Genomic DNA, 16,786 nt, shown 5'->3' on the forward strand with positions numbered 1-16,786 from the left:
AGGCGACAAGCACACGTACCCATCATATGGCAATCGTAATTTACTTTCTCTAAGAGCATCTCTAGCCGATTCCGGTATACCCGTCCCGTAAAAATTGATGTACATGATATCATTAAACATTTTTTCTAATTTTATAGTAAGACTTTTGTTCTAGCAGAATATATCCCATAAATGGATTTCCTGGTTCTGGTGAAATTGCATAAACATCCCTAAAAACGCCACCTAAATTACAATTGTGTCCGCCTCGACCGCTTCCACCTCGAGGATCTCGTCATCGTCATGATGGACAGAGGGCCGACGTTGGACCTCACAGCAAGAAGACGCCATCTACACTGATCCCATGGCAGCGGCGCCAGCTAGCTAGCCAGGCCGCAACAGCAGCAACAAACTCGCCAGCTAGCGGCGGCGGCAGTTCGCAGGGCCGCAAATACGGTCCGGTGGTAGCCGGCGTTGAGGCATTCCGTTGAGCTCGGGAAAGACCGTTGCAGGAGTTGATAGTTCACTCCTGCCAACCATTTTTTGTTTTTCTGGTCCATGTAAAAATTGGCACCATTTCGGTAGATCGATTTGGAATATACATGATCCTGCAGAAATAAACATATTCAAAATGTTCGAATATATGGGATTTATTCGGTGTGGAATTTTTTAAAATGATATGTATTAATGTGTGGTAGCTTTAAGAATATGTAATCAATGTATGATTTTGCTAAACCACATCTAAATGTGATTTCCTAAATATTGTACACCTAAATACTAATCATTGGGTTTACAAAAAAAAATCACTTAGGTGTGCAATACCTCTATATCTAAATATATGACGATTTAGTAGGCTCAGTTAACAGCCAAAACTTCTTATACTTTGCGACATATTGCAACAGTTTGCGGCTCGATGAATACTGGTCTTCTTATTTTGTATTTCTTGAAATAAGCACGAAACGTAATTATGTTGCTGAGGACTTCAGAAATCTTTATTTTTGCTATCAATCTGAGAGCTAATCTTTCTCTCAAAAATGAAATAAAATCTGAGAGATAAGATAATCCATAGGAGCTTTTCATTTTAAAAACTTTTTTTGCCCGTTCAGTACGGAACTTTGTAAGTTATATGTAGCCTATTTTTATGAACGTGTTATATGTAACTGCACACAAAAAAACGTGGAATGTGTAAACAAGTTGCCAAAAAAGTCGGATCATTTTGTTAAGGGCAAAATGAAAACTAGAAAAATGATGTACCCAAAAACTGAAAAAACAAGTGGATTGGAACTTAGGGCATTTCCAACGGTAATATATAATAATTTTTTTGCACCAGTCTGCGGATTGTCGTCTGCGGGCGGGGGATCAGTCCACGGACATGTTTGCGGGAGGACGACATCCAACGCTAGCCGCATACATCCGTCCAACAATTCGAACCAACCTCATAAAATTCAATCAAACACGGGTGGATTTCATTCAAGTTCGGATATACTTTACATAAAAAGTTGATATTTTGACCGTTTAACTAAAAAACTGAAAAACAAAATCTTACCTTATATCGGATGACCACCTCGTACGTGTGGCTGCCCTGTGCTACCGCACCGCCGTCTTCGTCTGTGTCATTGTGGTCCCTCCAACAACGGAACGACGTCGGAAGGCCGCGATAGCCTTGTCTGGTGGCTGATTGCCGTCCCACCGTGTGGAGTGCCACCGCGACCATTGGCGACGTGGCCTTCAGAGCCTTGGCGGCGGCCTTGCCCACTGTCAGATTGGCGAAGCAGTTGCTAAGCGACCACTCCTCACTTATCTTGGCAAACACAGAGCGGCATCTGATATTGCACCGATCGTACCTTGCCTGCTGTCGTGCCTCGAGCTCGGACTCGGACACCATGGCCCGAGAGCCGGAGGGACCGCCGAAGCCTCCGCCTCCCAGGTGGTGGAGAACAGACGCATTGGCGATCGCGGGCGGCACATCCTGGGGGCGATGGCGTCGATGTGGTGATGATCTCCCGTCGATCCGTATGTAGCGGCTGTGCGATGGCGACGCTGACCCAGGCTTCACGCGGTGGAGGCACTGGGGCATGCGAGCTTCTGCTTCACGTGGGCGCCGAAGTGGAAGCTGCGGTTGCGCGGCGGGGACATGAGCCCCTACTTCAAGTAGCCGCCAACGTGGAGGCCGCGGTTGCGCGACTGGGACGGGGGCTCGTCATTGTCCTGCCGGATCGGGGATGCCGACTCGTTCTTGATGCGGACCCGCGGCGGGGACGGTGGCTCGTCCTTCATTTGTTTCGGTGATGTTGGCGCCGGTCCCATCTGACGAAGCAAATGCTCTGTCATGATCTTCATTTGATGGATGAATTCTTCGTCTGTCACAGCCGCCTCCTACAACAGATGTGGCCGCTGCTGCAGCTGCTCCTCCTCGTCCCCGGAAGAGATGATTATCTTGTATTTGCTGGAGGATCCCGCCGTCGTGGATGTCGATGGCCCAGGTGACCGAGGCGGCGGCTCCGCCATTCGCCAGACAACGAGCTCCCATGGAAGCCGCCTGCCCGCCCGGAGAACTATGACTTCGACATTGCCGCTCGCTTGACTCGTAGAGGATGTAGAGAAGGAAAGGCACGGGGAGGCGGAGGAGGACGGTGCGGTGCTCTGGACGGTGCCGGAGCGTGTCTTAAATAGCAGGGGCCAGGCCAGGCGGTGGGGCGGTCATGCCGCTTCAATGTGAGGCTGCTATCGGAGTTGGATTCTTGGGATGCGACGTCCGCACTGAAGCGGCGAGGCTCGAGAGGTCGCGTCAGTCTACGTGTCCTTCCCATCTGGTCTAATTATGACTTCAATGACGGCCGCGACATGCTGTGGGGCGGCATGAATGCAGCATGACGCGTGGGATTGAAAGCGCGGGAAGAGCGGATGTTTTTTTTGATGGGATAGAGAAGTCAGAATTGGGAGAAGTAGCGGTCCGGACTCCCGCAACCCCCCTTCCCAATGGTTATCTTCGGTTTGCGAAGAAAATCGTGGCCCGGACCGTGCCGCTATCCGATACAAGACCGCATTGGATGACTTGCACAGTCCGGACCGCACGGTCTGAACAGTTGCGGGAGGTTTATGGATCCACCTTGGAGATGCCCTTAAGTCACTAGTTTCCATATCTTGACTTATCTCAGCTAGTAGGTCAGACATGTTAGTTACACAAGTGAAAAACAAGTGCATTGGAACTTCAGTCACTAGTTTCCACAAGACATGTTAGTTACACATGTTAGTTCAGGTTGACTTATCTCAGCTAACAGGTTAGACATGTTAGGTGCACAAGTGGAATACACCTGAGCATACTATAGTCGTCGACATGTGCCTTGATGTACTACTACACTATATCATGTGGCCTGCACCCTCACTGTCTCACGGAGAACGTTACTTTGTCCTTCTCATGGTTAGAAGCAAAGACCTCCCAAAATTGCGTGTCACATACACATGTTCGAAACACACCTGCGGTACTTTTTTTCTTTTTTTTAAGAAGGAGGTTAAACCCCCGGCCTCTGCATCAATCGATGCATGCAACCATCTTATTAATTATTCCATAAAGGTCTAGCAAGAATATACATCAATCCATCCAAAGTCACCACTCACACCTACATACTCGATAATGTGGAGTGCTCTCACTCCACATATCTAAGACCGGTGTTGTTTCTAATCCATCCACATAACGTAACGGGAACAACACCCGATGCAGCACACCTAAAACGCACACCCTCACGCACACGTTTTACCAACCGCCGTCATCCTCGAACCACTGACCCATCTTTAGGAAAGAGATCCGCATCATCCTTGCCAGTCCAATCATCCGTCGACGCCACCACGGCGCCCAACGGCGCCACCGCCCTGCGCTCATCCGTCCAGATGCAAAGACTCTGGGAGATCTGTCGTGCGTAGCACCTGCCAACCAGGCATGACTCAGCGTAGCACCTGTCGGCCAGACATGACTTGACAGCTCCACCAAAATTCCGTGCAAGACGAAGCCGCTCCACCTCCTGCCTCAGTCTGCCAGCGCTGCTCCACAAACGATGCTCCCAAGAGAGAAACGGCACCGCAGTACCGCCATCGTCCGATCTGGAAGACCAGATCCTAGGGTTTCCCCCAAAGCAGTGCCCACCACCAGCAACCGTTCAGGACCCACACAGTGCCCACCACCACTCAGCCCTCAAGGCGACGCCTTCAGGAAGGTCACAACGCCAAGGACACCGCCGCCGCCCACCAGAGTTATGGTTTTCACCCGAGAGGCAAGGAAGGGGAGCAGAGGACCAGATGTATACCGACGTCTCCAAAAAGAATAACGGCGCCCTTGAGCGTCGTCGTCGGCGCGGCCGACCTGGGCCAACCAAGGGGTTTCCCCCAATCCGAATCTCCTCCACCGGCTTCACCCGTAGGAAGGGCCCCAGCAACCACGCCGGCACCGCCAAGAATCCGCAGGAGAGAGACCCACAGATCAGGACCTGGGAGGCGTAGGTGGCGGTGCGGGCAGCAGCCGACGAAGGGGAACAGCACACCTCCACAACGACACTTCCAAGAAAGATAGCGGCACCCGCGGGCGTCGCCGTCGCGGCTCCGATGAAGACCGGAGCAAGGATTTCTCCCGGAGCTACGCTGGATATCCACCGCCACCAACCGCTGAGCATGGCCGCCACGCACCATCACGACCCCCAGCCAAGGCCACTACACCGCGCGCCCTGGACACTGCTCGTGCCCAGCCGACTAGCGCAGCCGCGCTCGGCTGTCGCTCCCTACCACCAGGGCCGAGTGTCTCGCCAGATCCGGCCATGGAGCCCCGGATCCGCCCTCCGTCGCCGCCGATTAGCGAGATCACACCGGATCTCGCAACCGCCGACGCAGGGCGCCGCCGTCAGAGCTCGAGGGCCGACGCGAGGGGCCCCGCCGCCGCCATCCCCGGGGCGCGCGTGGCTTCGCCGGCGTCCCCTCCAGCAGCGGCAAAGCGGGAGGGGGCGGAGAGGGGGTCCGGTGGCGACGCGGTGCATGTCTCCAAATTGGTGCGTATCACCAAGATGAGCGCTTGACTCTGGAGCCGAGCCTCTGGTGCCGATCCGAAGGAGTTCCTGACGGGGGCGGGCGGCCGGGCGGGAGGCTGCGTGACGGAGCTCTCGACCAAGGGCGCGGGCGGAGGCGGAGGCGATCTGATCCGAGCTGGGAAGAGCTGGTTCGTTCAATGTGATCCTGTCACCTCTTTTTCTTTTCTTCTAAAACCCCCATATTTGACTAGGAGAATCGAGTACTACGTGGTTGCACAACATATTCTACCGAACATCATTGAATTAAGAGCGAGTTTGAGATTTCATTATAATATGCACTTTCCTCTAAGGCTATTCTCTTATATTTTCTCTTTTCTTTTGGAAATGAACCTCTAAGACTATTCCAAGTCCACGTATCATCTTGCCTCCTCTTTTGACCAAGTCAGTACCTCTTCTTCTCTTGTCTGTCTCCATCATTTTCCTTTCTATTTCCTTGCTTTCTCCACCTCGTGTTCCAACACGTGAGGAGACTCAGATACAAGATCAAAGAAGGACAGAAAAAATACACGGCAAATTTTTCTGGTGTCAGGCGGCTGGAGGCCCTCTATCAGTCTCCGGCGTCACTATACGTCTACATGGTCAGGCTGCAGATGGATCTAGACAATGGCAAGATCTAGTGTGGCGCGATTTCTAGTGAAAATTATCCCGACTTCGGTCATGGCAGACGATGACGTTGCATCGTTTCTTTGTCAAGACGTTGTCGTTGCAGGTTATGTCACCACGTTCAGGTTGTTACGGGGGACCCTAGATCTAGGTCTCCCGAATCGGACAACAATGGCCATTTCGTTATCATTGTGCCTTGTGGGGGCATCATTTTGAAGCAGATGCTAGATGGAGAAGTCAAGAGGTGGAACGGTGTTGCATCCTTAACAATGACTACATCGTGTCAATGCGGCGTGGCGCAATGGGATCTCAATGTTGGATACGTATTGTTGTGCGTGCATGGGAGGGTGGTGCTGTCTGGCATCGTGGTAGCCTCGACGACAGAAAGATATGGCAAAGTCCATGAAATTATCATTCATACAGATGGGATGGTGACACAATATTGTGTGCGTATTTGACGCATGCTGAGGGTCTGCTAGACTGTTTGATGCTTCCGGCTAGCTGGCGAGCGGCTGGGTGAGGCCACCGGATTACATGATGTGTGTTGGCGGATGGTCAGGGCAGACCATCAAGCTTGTACGTATGGCAACAGTGTTTCACAATGAGATGGCTTTAGGTTGATTCATGTATTTTATTTTAAATGGCTTTGTTAAATAATATTATAAATTTGACTATGTGCATCGCTCGCGTTATCCTCCATTTGAAAAAAAAAGAGTCGCTAATTTCACAGCACATGTTCTACCAAACCAAAATCTAGTATGCGAGTCAATGTAATGTATATGTTAGAACATCGGTAGCCGCCACTAGTTATGTGGCATACAAGTCGCTTCACATGTCGCGCCCTTCTCGCACTTGTCCTGATATAAAATGGACACACGACTCCCTCCTTGCATAAACAGTTGATACCGCACCTTCACTTTCACCAAGTCCGGCTCTTCTTCTTCCCCATGTCGACGGCCAAGGTGTTGCTCCCGGTGCCTAAGTCTGTCTCTCACCATCATCAAAGGAACCCTCTTCGCCTCGCCTTTGCCCATGGCTCCACCGAAGCATTCTTCCCGCCTAGTATCCGTCGTCGCCCCTCCCTCCACTCGATTCGCACGAGGTCTCGGAAGATATCTGCTTGTACGGGTAAGAAGCCCCACTTCTGTTTTGTCTAGTTCAAGGTCGTGTTTGTTCATTCAGTTTTGTTGCTACGGGAGTGCTACAGTTTTGACACTTCGTTAATCAGATGCCAGCCTTTCTTTCTCTCAGATATATTAGTCAGTACCGCAATCATGTTTTTATGCTGGACTCTTCTGAACTTCAACATGAAGCACATCGATTTTGCAAATGTAAAATCTTTGTTTCTGTCCAATCAGTCAACAGTGTATTTATTTGCTACGTGGGACTACTCTTCTGAACTTTCGATGCAGTACATCGGCTGTTACAGCAGTCAATAGCGAATCCAACTTATGTTCCTCCATGTCAAAATAGATCACATCTTGAAAAAATTTAGACTTTGTGTCCTCTCCTCCTTCGTGAACTTTGGTGCAAATACGAAAGAGAGCAATTATAATCGGCAAGATGATGCATGCGTAAGCTAATTATTACTAACTTTCATGCACCCTTGTGTTGATTAGATGGTGGTGGTGCCATGCGGTATTTCTAGGTTTGTTCAAAGTCAAGCAATCTTAAGTTTGACCAAACTCCTAGAAATATGTACTAATATTTAGATCCTAAATTAGTATTATTAGATCCTGATGGCAGATTTACTACAAAGCTGGTCAAACATATGGCAGGTTGACTTAGGACAAATATAAAAATGGACTTATTTAAGGATGGATGGAGTATACATTAGAGCTAGCCAATGTATGCATGGGATAATAATTAATTGAATGCTTAGATTTTTTTCCCATATTAAATCCAGGAAAAAATAAGGGATACTAATTTCAGAATATATGCCCAAAATCAAGGCTGTGATGAATTTGATAAAACAAACTGGACATGGAGTGTTGATTATTATGACCTGGACAGAGTACGTACAGTAGTAATTTCTTCCTTTCCGAATAAATACCTTGTTTTAGTTAGGCTGTGTGTATCTTTTGCTGCAAAAGTTGGATGAGTCTCCTCTATTTTTATGCAACAAATTTGTTTTAGTTTAGTTTACACTTACAATGAGCAGCCGAAAATCGAAGAGTGTATTACTGTGTGCAGCATTTTAATGAACGATGCTCTAATCTATTTTCTGTATCATTTCATTTCTTCAAACAGCATATGTCGAGAGCAGGCCGTTGGGGGAACGAAATGTAAACCGACAAAACATGGTATGCACATCATGCCTGATCCTTTATCGCCACACTCTGATATCAATTAAAATACATGTGATTATTATATAAATTAGGATCGGGAGGCCAGGATAAGGAAGCAGCTACAAAACCCAAAATTCTCGCCATCACCGTATGACACGGCATGGGTAGCTATGGTTCCATTGCCGGGTTCTCTTCAGGATCCATGTTTCCCACAGTGTGTGGAATGGATATTGCAAAACCAACATGGCAATGGATATTGGGGATCCGGTGAATTTGACTCACCAGCCAGCAGGGATGTTCTGTTATCCACATTGGCAAGTGTTATTGCACTTAAGAAATGGAATGTTGGCCCTGAGGAAATAATGAGAGGTACATACGCAAATTCATTCACGGCTCCAAATGAGTTTCTAATGTATTGTATTTTCTGGATTTGATGACATTGCAACGATATTTGCAGGACTACAATTTATTGGAAGAAATTTCTCTATAATCATGGATGAGCAGACAACTGCTCCAATTGGCTACAATCTCACTTTCTCTTCTTTGCTCATCCTGGCCATTGAGATGGGTCTGGAACTTCCCGTTAGCCATGCCGACATTAATGTGATAGTTCGCCATCGGGAGATGGAAATAGAAAGGTTTGTCAATAATGGTTCTGGCTTGATGTTAGGTTTATTAGTTTACTTTTATTTGTACTTTCAAGGAAAGAAATGATCACAAGTTACGCATAGTCTTTTTTATACCTTCGAAATACATGTATATCAGCCTTTAGTAACATAGGGAAACCCTTTTCTATTGTACCTTTGAAATACATGTATATCATCCTTGAGTAACATATGGAAATCCTTATTTCATTTAATCAAGACTTGACGCGGAGAAATCTTCGACGAAAGAAGTATACTCATCTTATGTTGCTGAAGGGTTAGTAAACGTGCTAGACCTGAGTGAAGTTATGACGTTCCAAAAGAAGAACGGATCATTGTTCAACTCTCCATCCGCAACTGCTGCTGCATTAATTCGCAACTATGATCTGGGAGCCTTCGAATACCTAAATTTGATTGTCAGTGAATTTGGAAGTGCAGGTGTGTCACTATACCTTTTCTTGTGAAAAATTTACAAGGGTTTAAATGGTGTATATGAATAACTAATCCCACTATACCTTTGCAGTACCTGCAATGTATCCACTAACGGTACATTATCAGCTTTCTATGGTGGATACGCTCCAAAAGGTCGGAATATCTCGTTTTTTTTCTTCTGAGATAAATCACATTTTGGACAAGACATATAGGTATTGTTCATGAGAACTTTCATGACTATTGATTTGGTATCTGTTACTATTGCCTAGTAAACTTGATTGTATCCATTTTTGCAGTCTGTTGTTAAAGAGAGACGATGAAATCATGTCCAATGTAGAAACATGTGCAGTGGCGTTTCGTATTTTACGAATGAATCGTTATGATGTGTCCTCAGGTACTTCATTGATTATGTAGAACAAAACAAAGTCCTACCTGAAACCTTCTATTTGATCTTAACATGCATGTAATTCATGTAGATGTGTTGTCCCATGTTGCTGAAGCGTCCACTTTACTTGACCCACCTCAAGAATATGTTACTGATACAAAATCCCTATTGGAACTATACAAGGCTTCAAAAGTTATTTTGTCACAAAATGAATTGGTCTTGGAGAAAATTGAAAAATGGTCGAGAAGCTTGTTAAAGGAAATAATGTGCAGTGATATGGCCCAAAGAATACCTGCGGTCATTGAAGAGGTAACTGTACAAAAATTTAAAATCCATGTTTGACCTGCCAGTGCTGTAGATGCTTACTTATGTTTTTTTTAAATCTCAGGTAGAGTATGCTCTTAAAATTCCATTCTATGCCACAGTGGACCCTCTAGATCACAAGTGGAGCATTGAACATTTTGATGCAATGGATTCTCATATGATGAAGACAAAATACATGTAAGACTTACATATCTAAAAATAATTGTCCGTCAAATAATGTTAATAGATATTCAAGACATAAAAATGTTTCAAATATTTTTCAGAATCAGGTCATGTGGTGTCAATAAAGATATTCTTGCTTTGGCTGTTGAGGACTTCTGTGTTTCTCAATCTATTTACCAGCGTGAAGTCGAGCACCTTGATAGGTAACATACCGTTATATGCTCATTTGTGTTCTTAACTTCGTTTCTTAGTCTCTACATTTTCTTGAATTTTGCAACAGTTGGGAGAAAGAGTGCAGGCTTGGGGAGCTACAATTTGCACGACAGAAGATGAAATATTGTTATCTCTGCGCTGCTGCCTCCATAACTCCACATGAACTGTCTGAAGCTCGTGTTGCTTGTGCCAAAGCTACTATACTCACAATTGTCATTGATGACTTCTTCGATTCTGGAGCAGGATCACCCGAAGCACTAGCAAACCTCATAAGTTTAGCTGAGAAGTAAATCTTTAACTTGATATCTTTACCTACGCTTCTGTGAACTAGTGTTGTTGTCTTGTGCATTTCTAGTAATTCATGCTATCTGCTTTAATAATGATTTTCAGATGGGAGGATCCTCATGAAGATGACTTCCACTCAGAGGAGGTTAAAATTCTATTCTATGCTCTGTATAAAACAATGAACCAGATTGCGGCAGCTGCTTCTCCATTACAAAACCGTGATGTTACCAAGGAGCTGGTTGAAACAGTGAGTGTCAGACATATGCTTGCTCCCTGATTCATGATTGTGTTGTGTTCTGTGTTGACATGCCGATATCCATCTGCAGTGGCTAGCTCTAATGAGGACTGAGATGACTGAGGTAGAATGGAGAAATAGCAAACATCTACCAAGTTTTGAGGAATACATGAAGGTCGCATATGTCTCGTTTGCACTAGGTCCCATTGTGCACACACCAATGTATTTTCTCGGAGTAAACTTCCCGGAGCACGTGCTCAGGGATGAAGAGTATGATGAGTTATTTACCATAATGAGCTCATGTTGCCGTCTTTTGAACGATATTCGAGGCTTTGAGGTATGTGATTACCATATTATAATGACTCAACCATTTATATGCATACTTTTATCTTGTAATTGGGAAGTTCATGAAAAGCATAACAACCATCAATCTTGTGGCTTCTATTGCAGAGGGAGCTCAGCCATGGTAAACTAAATAGCACTTTACTGCTTGTTCGTCACAGTGGTGGCTCCCTGTCCATAGAAGAGGCTAAACAGGAGATACAGAGGTCCATAGCTTCACTAACAACAGACCTGCTAAGGTTGCTTCTTAGAGAAGATAAAGTTGTTCCCATGCCATGCAAGGAGATCTTCTGGAGGTTCAACCAGACAGGTCACCTGTTCTACACTCGGATCGATGGTTTCACCTCGCCGGAGGAAATGGTTGGCGCTGTGAATGCAGTGGTCTACGATCCCCTGAAGCTCCAAGGTGGAACCGTCCCATCTTTGTCTGCTCAATTGGAAAATTAAGAACATATAAATTAATAAAGGATGCTAGGTTTGACCCTATGTTCTGGTTATGGTTCTACGCCGAAGGCACTGCAACCTAATCATTTTCCCATAACATGTGGTCTTAAATGTAATAATTTGTGGCTTTATTATATTTATTAGACATTTTGGATTTACCGAGGAATCAGAGACACACATTAAGCATACCAGAAAACTAGATTTGTTGACAAGGTTCACGAACCTATGTCCCCAGACATGACTATGGATGCACCTCCCCATAATGACCACACAATACAACCATTTTAAGATCCTTGGCACCTGATGATGTTTGTATATTTTTTTTAAACGGAGGCAAAAGCTTTACCTCATCTATTAAATAAGAGAGAGAATAGAGTTTGTTACAGAACGCTCAAATACACGACATGCGAACATGTCAAGCAGAATAATCGGCGACACGCTTTTGTGCTTGAAAACTCGTGCATTTCCCTCATTCGAGTCGTCCATGAGACAAGCATGATGAGGGACGCCTTGGCTTGCCTAAGAGGTGTAGCGCAGTCACAGATACTAGCCCACCAGTCGTTAACTGTGTCGAATACTGGCTAGTTGTTCAAGTCGATCCCAAGGATGTGATACTCATCAATGAGTAAGGCCCACAACCTTCGGGTGTACCGGCATTTGAAGAGTAGATGAGATCCACATTCTTGCACTCTCTTGCAGAGGGGGCATAGGTGGCAGTTTGGCCACCCTCGCTTTGCCAACCTATCGGCCGTCGAGATCCTGTCTTGGTGAGCCAACCAAGCGAAGAGCTTGACCTTTGGAGGTGCCCAAGACTTCCAGACCATTCTATCCATGGGTGAGAGGACCAACCCTAGGAATTGCACCTTGTATGCCGAAGCCGCGGAGTAGATCCCATTATGCGTGTGCTTTCACAGAATGTCATCCTGGGACAACTCGTCGAGCTCAACCTCAAGGAGGAGCAGCCATAAGGTGAAAAACTGCTTGACATGCTCGGCGGAGACGTTTGTGGGCAGTTTGATCCTTCGGATCCATGCATTATTCTTGAGAGCTTCACACACCTTCCAGTTTTTCCTATTGGAGGCCTCGTAGATCAGCGGTGTGATGTCCATTGTCTTGCGCCCATGGAGCCATGGCGCATCCCAGAAAGGGGCCCTGCTGTTCGGGAACGTTGCATGGAAAACAAAAAAATTCCTACGCACACGAAGACCTATCATGGTGATGATCATCTACGAGAGGGAGATTGGATCCACATACCCTTGTAGATCGCTAAGCGGGAAGCGTTAAGAAACACGGTTGATGTAGTGGAACGTCTTTGCGATCCGACTCACCGTCGTCCCACGATCCATCCCGATCTAGCACCGAACGGACAGGACCTTCGCGTTCAGAACATGTACAGCTCGATGACGATCTCCGCCTCCTTGATCCAGCAAGAGAGACGGGGGAAGTAGATGAATTCTCCGGAAGCGTAACGGCTTGCCGACAGCATAATGGTGGTGGATCTATTCCAGCAGGGCTTCGCCTAAGCGCTGCTGAAAACCGATCTAGAGGAAGAACTACGATCTAGAGGAGAGGGTAGCACATGGCTGAAAATTTTGTGCAAAACCCCTCAAAAACTCCAGTATATATAGGAGGAAGGAGGGATGAGGCTTGCCCACCAAGGGAAGCCTCCCTTGGCTCGGCCGAAGCAAAGATGGAAGAGTCCTCCTCCAATTCCACCTGGAGGAGGACTCTTCTCCCACTTGTCCACCTCTTTTGGATTTTCCACCTTTTTCCTCATGGGCCTTCTTTGGTTGATTGGACAGCCCATCAGGGGCTATTGTGCCACCCCAAAGTCCATGTGTCCCTCTCAGGGAGTGGTGGGCCCCCTTTGTGGAACCCCGTAACCCATTCTTAACTCCCGGCACACTGCCGGTAATGCCCGAAACCTTTTCGGAATCCAAATACCAACTTTCTATATATCAATCTTCGTTTTCGGACCATTACGGAACTCCTTGTGATGTCCTGGATTTCATCAGAGACTCGGAACAATATTCGGTTACCAACATCAATAATTCAACTATATCGAAAACGTCACCAAACCTTAAGTGTGCAGATCCTGCGGCTTCGAGAACTATGTAGACATGACAGAGGCACTCTCCGGTCAATATTCAATAGCGGGACCTGGACATCCATATTGGATCCTACATATTCTACGAAGATCCTATCGATTGAACCTCTATGTCAAGGATTCACACAATCCCGTATATCATTCCCTTTGTCCTTCGGTATGTTACTTGTCCGAGATTCGATCGTCGGTATCTCCATACGTATTTCAATCTCGTTAAGGCAAGTCTCTTTACTCGTTCCATAATACAAGATCCCATGATTAACTCTTTAGTCACATTGCTTGCAAGGCTTGTTTGTGATGTTGTATGACCGAGTGGGCCTTGAGATACCTGTCCGTCACACGGAGTGACAAATCCTAGTCTTGATCCATGCTAACTCAACATACACATTTGGAGACGCCTGTAGAGTACCTTTATAGTCACCCAGTAACTTTGTGACGTTTGGTACACACAAGGCATTCCTCCGGTGTCAGTGAGTTACATGATCTCATGGTCATAGAAATGTATACTTCACATGCAGAAAACAATAGCAACAAAACGATACGATCATATGCTACGTTTATAGTTTGGGTCTTGTCCATCACATCATTCTCCTAATGATGTGATCCGTCATCAAGTGACAACACTTGTCTATGGCTAGGAAACCTTAACCATCCTTGAACAATAGGCTAGTCAACTAGAGGCTCACTAGGGACATTGTTTTGTCTATATACCCACACATGCATTTATGTTTCCATTCAATAAAGTTATAACATGGATAATAAACGATTATCTTGAAACGGGAAATATAATAATAACTATTTTATCATTGCCTATAGGGCATATTTCCAACACTTGCACCATTGCCAATGGTGATTGTGATGGACGCATAGAAAAAATCTACGTCCTTGTCGTCGCAATGGTTGCCCATCCCCACCCACATCTTAGTGGGGTCCTTCCATGTACCACGGCCAGCGCAACCGGAGAGCACGCATGAACTTGTCTATGTTGAGGACCCCAAGGACCCCAAACTCGCGTGGTCTGTAGAAAATCTTCCAGTTCACCTGACATTTTGCCCCCATTGTCTTTTCCGCACCGGACCATAAGAAGGCTCTTTCAAGCTTGTTCACATAGAGGAGGAATGTTTGGCAGAATGATCAATGGTGTTGCGGGGTAGACCAGTTGAGAGGTGATCACAGACTTGACCAGGGTAGTTCTACCAATGCTTGTGACATTTTGCCCCTTGTAGGTTGTAAGCTTGCCCGCGTCCTTGTCGACAATGAATTGGAAGTCCACCACTTTCAGCTTCCAAATGGAAAGGGGTAGCCCGAGATAGCACATGGGGAAGGAAGTCCTAGCCGTCGGGAGGCTTTGCGTTAAACGCCCCAAGAGCTGGTTGCAACGGATGGGCACGAACGAGCTCTTGTGAAATTTGGTGCAAAGACCTGTAACCTCTCCAAAGCCCCGCAAAATGTTTGCGGAGTTTTCCACATCCGATTGGGACCAAGAAAACGGCACCATCGTCAGCGTAGAGAGATGTGCTCATCATGGGACCTCTTCCTCTGAGCTTGTGAAGGAGCCCCTTTCTCGTGGCCACATCAAGAATTCTTTGAAGAGGGTCAATTGCGATGACGCAGAGGAGTGGGGATGTGGGGGCCCCTGCCGCAGACCCTTTCCATGTTTGATTGGGCATCCAGCAATACCATTGAGGATGATCCTTGAAGAGGAAGAGGAAAGTAGAGCCGCGATCTAGTCCCTGAATTTGCACGGGAAGCGCCGCCGTTAGAGCAAGTCAAGCAAGCATTCCCACTTGACGGTGTCAAAAGCCTTACGGATATCAGGCTTGAATAGGAGGGACGGGTTTTCGCTCTTGTGGAGACGCCTAGCAAGGTTTTTCTATGGTGCTTGTGAATATAATGGCAAATCAAACAATGCATATAATATTATCTTCAGAACGGAACTATCTCGTGCAGATATATTTTGAGTCTTGGTGTCACCAGGCATAATCCAATAGAAAATTCATTTAGTCACCATAACGATAGTCAGCTTCATTACATCCTTCCACCAAAAGGTTCAACATAATAGTGTAGCACGTGGTGCCTCCTCTTGATAATAAACATTTCACACAAGCTGAACCCATGGAAAAATTGATGTAAATGTTTAGTCAATAATGCTTCATTTTGCAAGTTCAAAGAGATAGTTTCTTTCATTCTTTACCTTCGTCCCTCCATAAGCACAACCATTTAGCTCAGTTGAGGATATCAATCACCACCCGCACCTGCAGAATATATAGCATATAGTGATAGTGTTGGGAAGTAGACATAAATACAGTATTAGCACCCAAATACTTATGGTACCCCAGTCCTATGTACCTAAGGCTAGGTACCCCATACTAACTTGCCAGATCCTGTCATACCTTTACTTACAGAAGATACCCCAAGATAGGCATCCCGGGATACGTGGGTCGTGATATTACCGAACGACAACACTATCCACCACCTTAGGGTTAGGGTTAGGTTATCCTTATCAATCTATGTAAGGCGAGGAAACTTCGACCCAGAGGGCACAAGCTATCAGAAGACTTAAGCCATCCTTATGCTCGAGGCTCATTGTAACACACCATTGTTAGCAATCCCGCACCACTAGACATAAGGCTATTACCCATCTCAGGGGCCTGAAATAGGATGTATCGTCTCCCTGTCAGCTTTGTTCTTCCTCATTTGTTTGAGGTTTCGGGACCTATAAGCAAAGGATACTTCCCCGGTATCTTGGATAGTGCCGATGTAGCCAATTTTCACTCACTGGTAGAAAACGGGCATTTGGCCGGGACCCTTTAGTCCCGGCCTGCCTCTGGGCCGGGACTAAAGGCCCGGCCACGTCGCCCCAATTCCCTATGCCTCCCTCGAGGCTATAGTCCCGGCCCGTAAGGAACCTTTAGTCCCGGTTCGTGTCCCAAACCGGGACTAAAGGGCTACGCGGTGGGCAGCCCGCATGTGCGCCACCTTTAGTCCCGGTTTGTGTCTCAAACCGGGACTAAAGTCCTCTGCCTATATATAGCACAGCCCCCCTCTCCCCACTTCGTTGCATTTTTCTTGGATGGAGGATTGTGGGTGGGTGCTTGCTCTCCACTTTTTTGATGCGGTAGAGGTGTTTGTTGAAATGTGTGTTAGAGCGATGCCGCTTCAGTTCACCGAACACAACTACGATATGAGATGCCCGAGCCACGCTTAAACCTCTTCCTCTTTATTTCTACTTATTCTAAAAGGTTAGCAACTATATTTCCTCGTTTAGACCGTG

At 46.5% G+C, this 16,786-nt stretch overlaps 1 protein-coding gene across 1 annotated transcript; it reads left to right on the forward strand.

Annotated features, from left to right (window-relative positions):
* Window positions 1-6,533: 6,533 nt before the first annotated feature.
* LOC123429122 (ent-kaur-16-ene synthase, chloroplastic-like) lies at window positions 6,534-11,448 on the forward strand. Its single transcript, XM_045113186.1, has 14 exons — window positions 6,534-6,779; window positions 7,902-7,954; window positions 8,032-8,308; window positions 8,397-8,577; window positions 8,804-9,021; window positions 9,107-9,227; window positions 9,312-9,409; window positions 9,492-9,709; window positions 9,789-9,901; window positions 9,988-10,089; window positions 10,167-10,385; window positions 10,490-10,631; window positions 10,711-10,956; window positions 11,070-11,448. The coding sequence occupies exons 1-14, from the start codon at window positions 6,599-6,601 to the stop codon at window positions 11,406-11,408; spliced, it is 2,508 nt and encodes an 835-aa protein (XP_044969121.1). The 5' UTR covers window positions 6,534-6,598; the 3' UTR covers window positions 11,409-11,448.
* Window positions 11,449-16,786: the final 5,338 nt, after the last annotated feature.

Source organism: Hordeum vulgare, chromosome 2H (genome assembly GCF_904849725.1).
Source record: "Hordeum vulgare subsp. vulgare chromosome 2H, MorexV3_pseudomolecules_assembly, whole genome shotgun sequence".
Taxonomy (NCBI): Eukaryota; Viridiplantae; Streptophyta; class Magnoliopsida; order Poales; family Poaceae; genus Hordeum; species Hordeum vulgare.

Excerpts from the sequence above, each read along its gene's own strand:
- LOC123429122 (XM_045113186.1), top strand. The coding sequence starts at position 6,599 with ATGTCGACGGCCAAGGTGTTGCTCCCGGTGCCTAAGTCTGTCTCTCAC. Across the intron at positions 6,780-7,901 it reads GAAGATATCTGCTTGTACGG|CATATGTCGAGAGCAGGCCG; the intron begins GTAAGAAGCCCC and ends TTCTTCAAACAG. Across the intron at positions 10,386-10,489 it reads CTCATAAGTTTAGCTGAGAA|ATGGGAGGATCCTCATGAAG; the intron begins GTAAATCTTTAA and ends AATGATTTTCAG.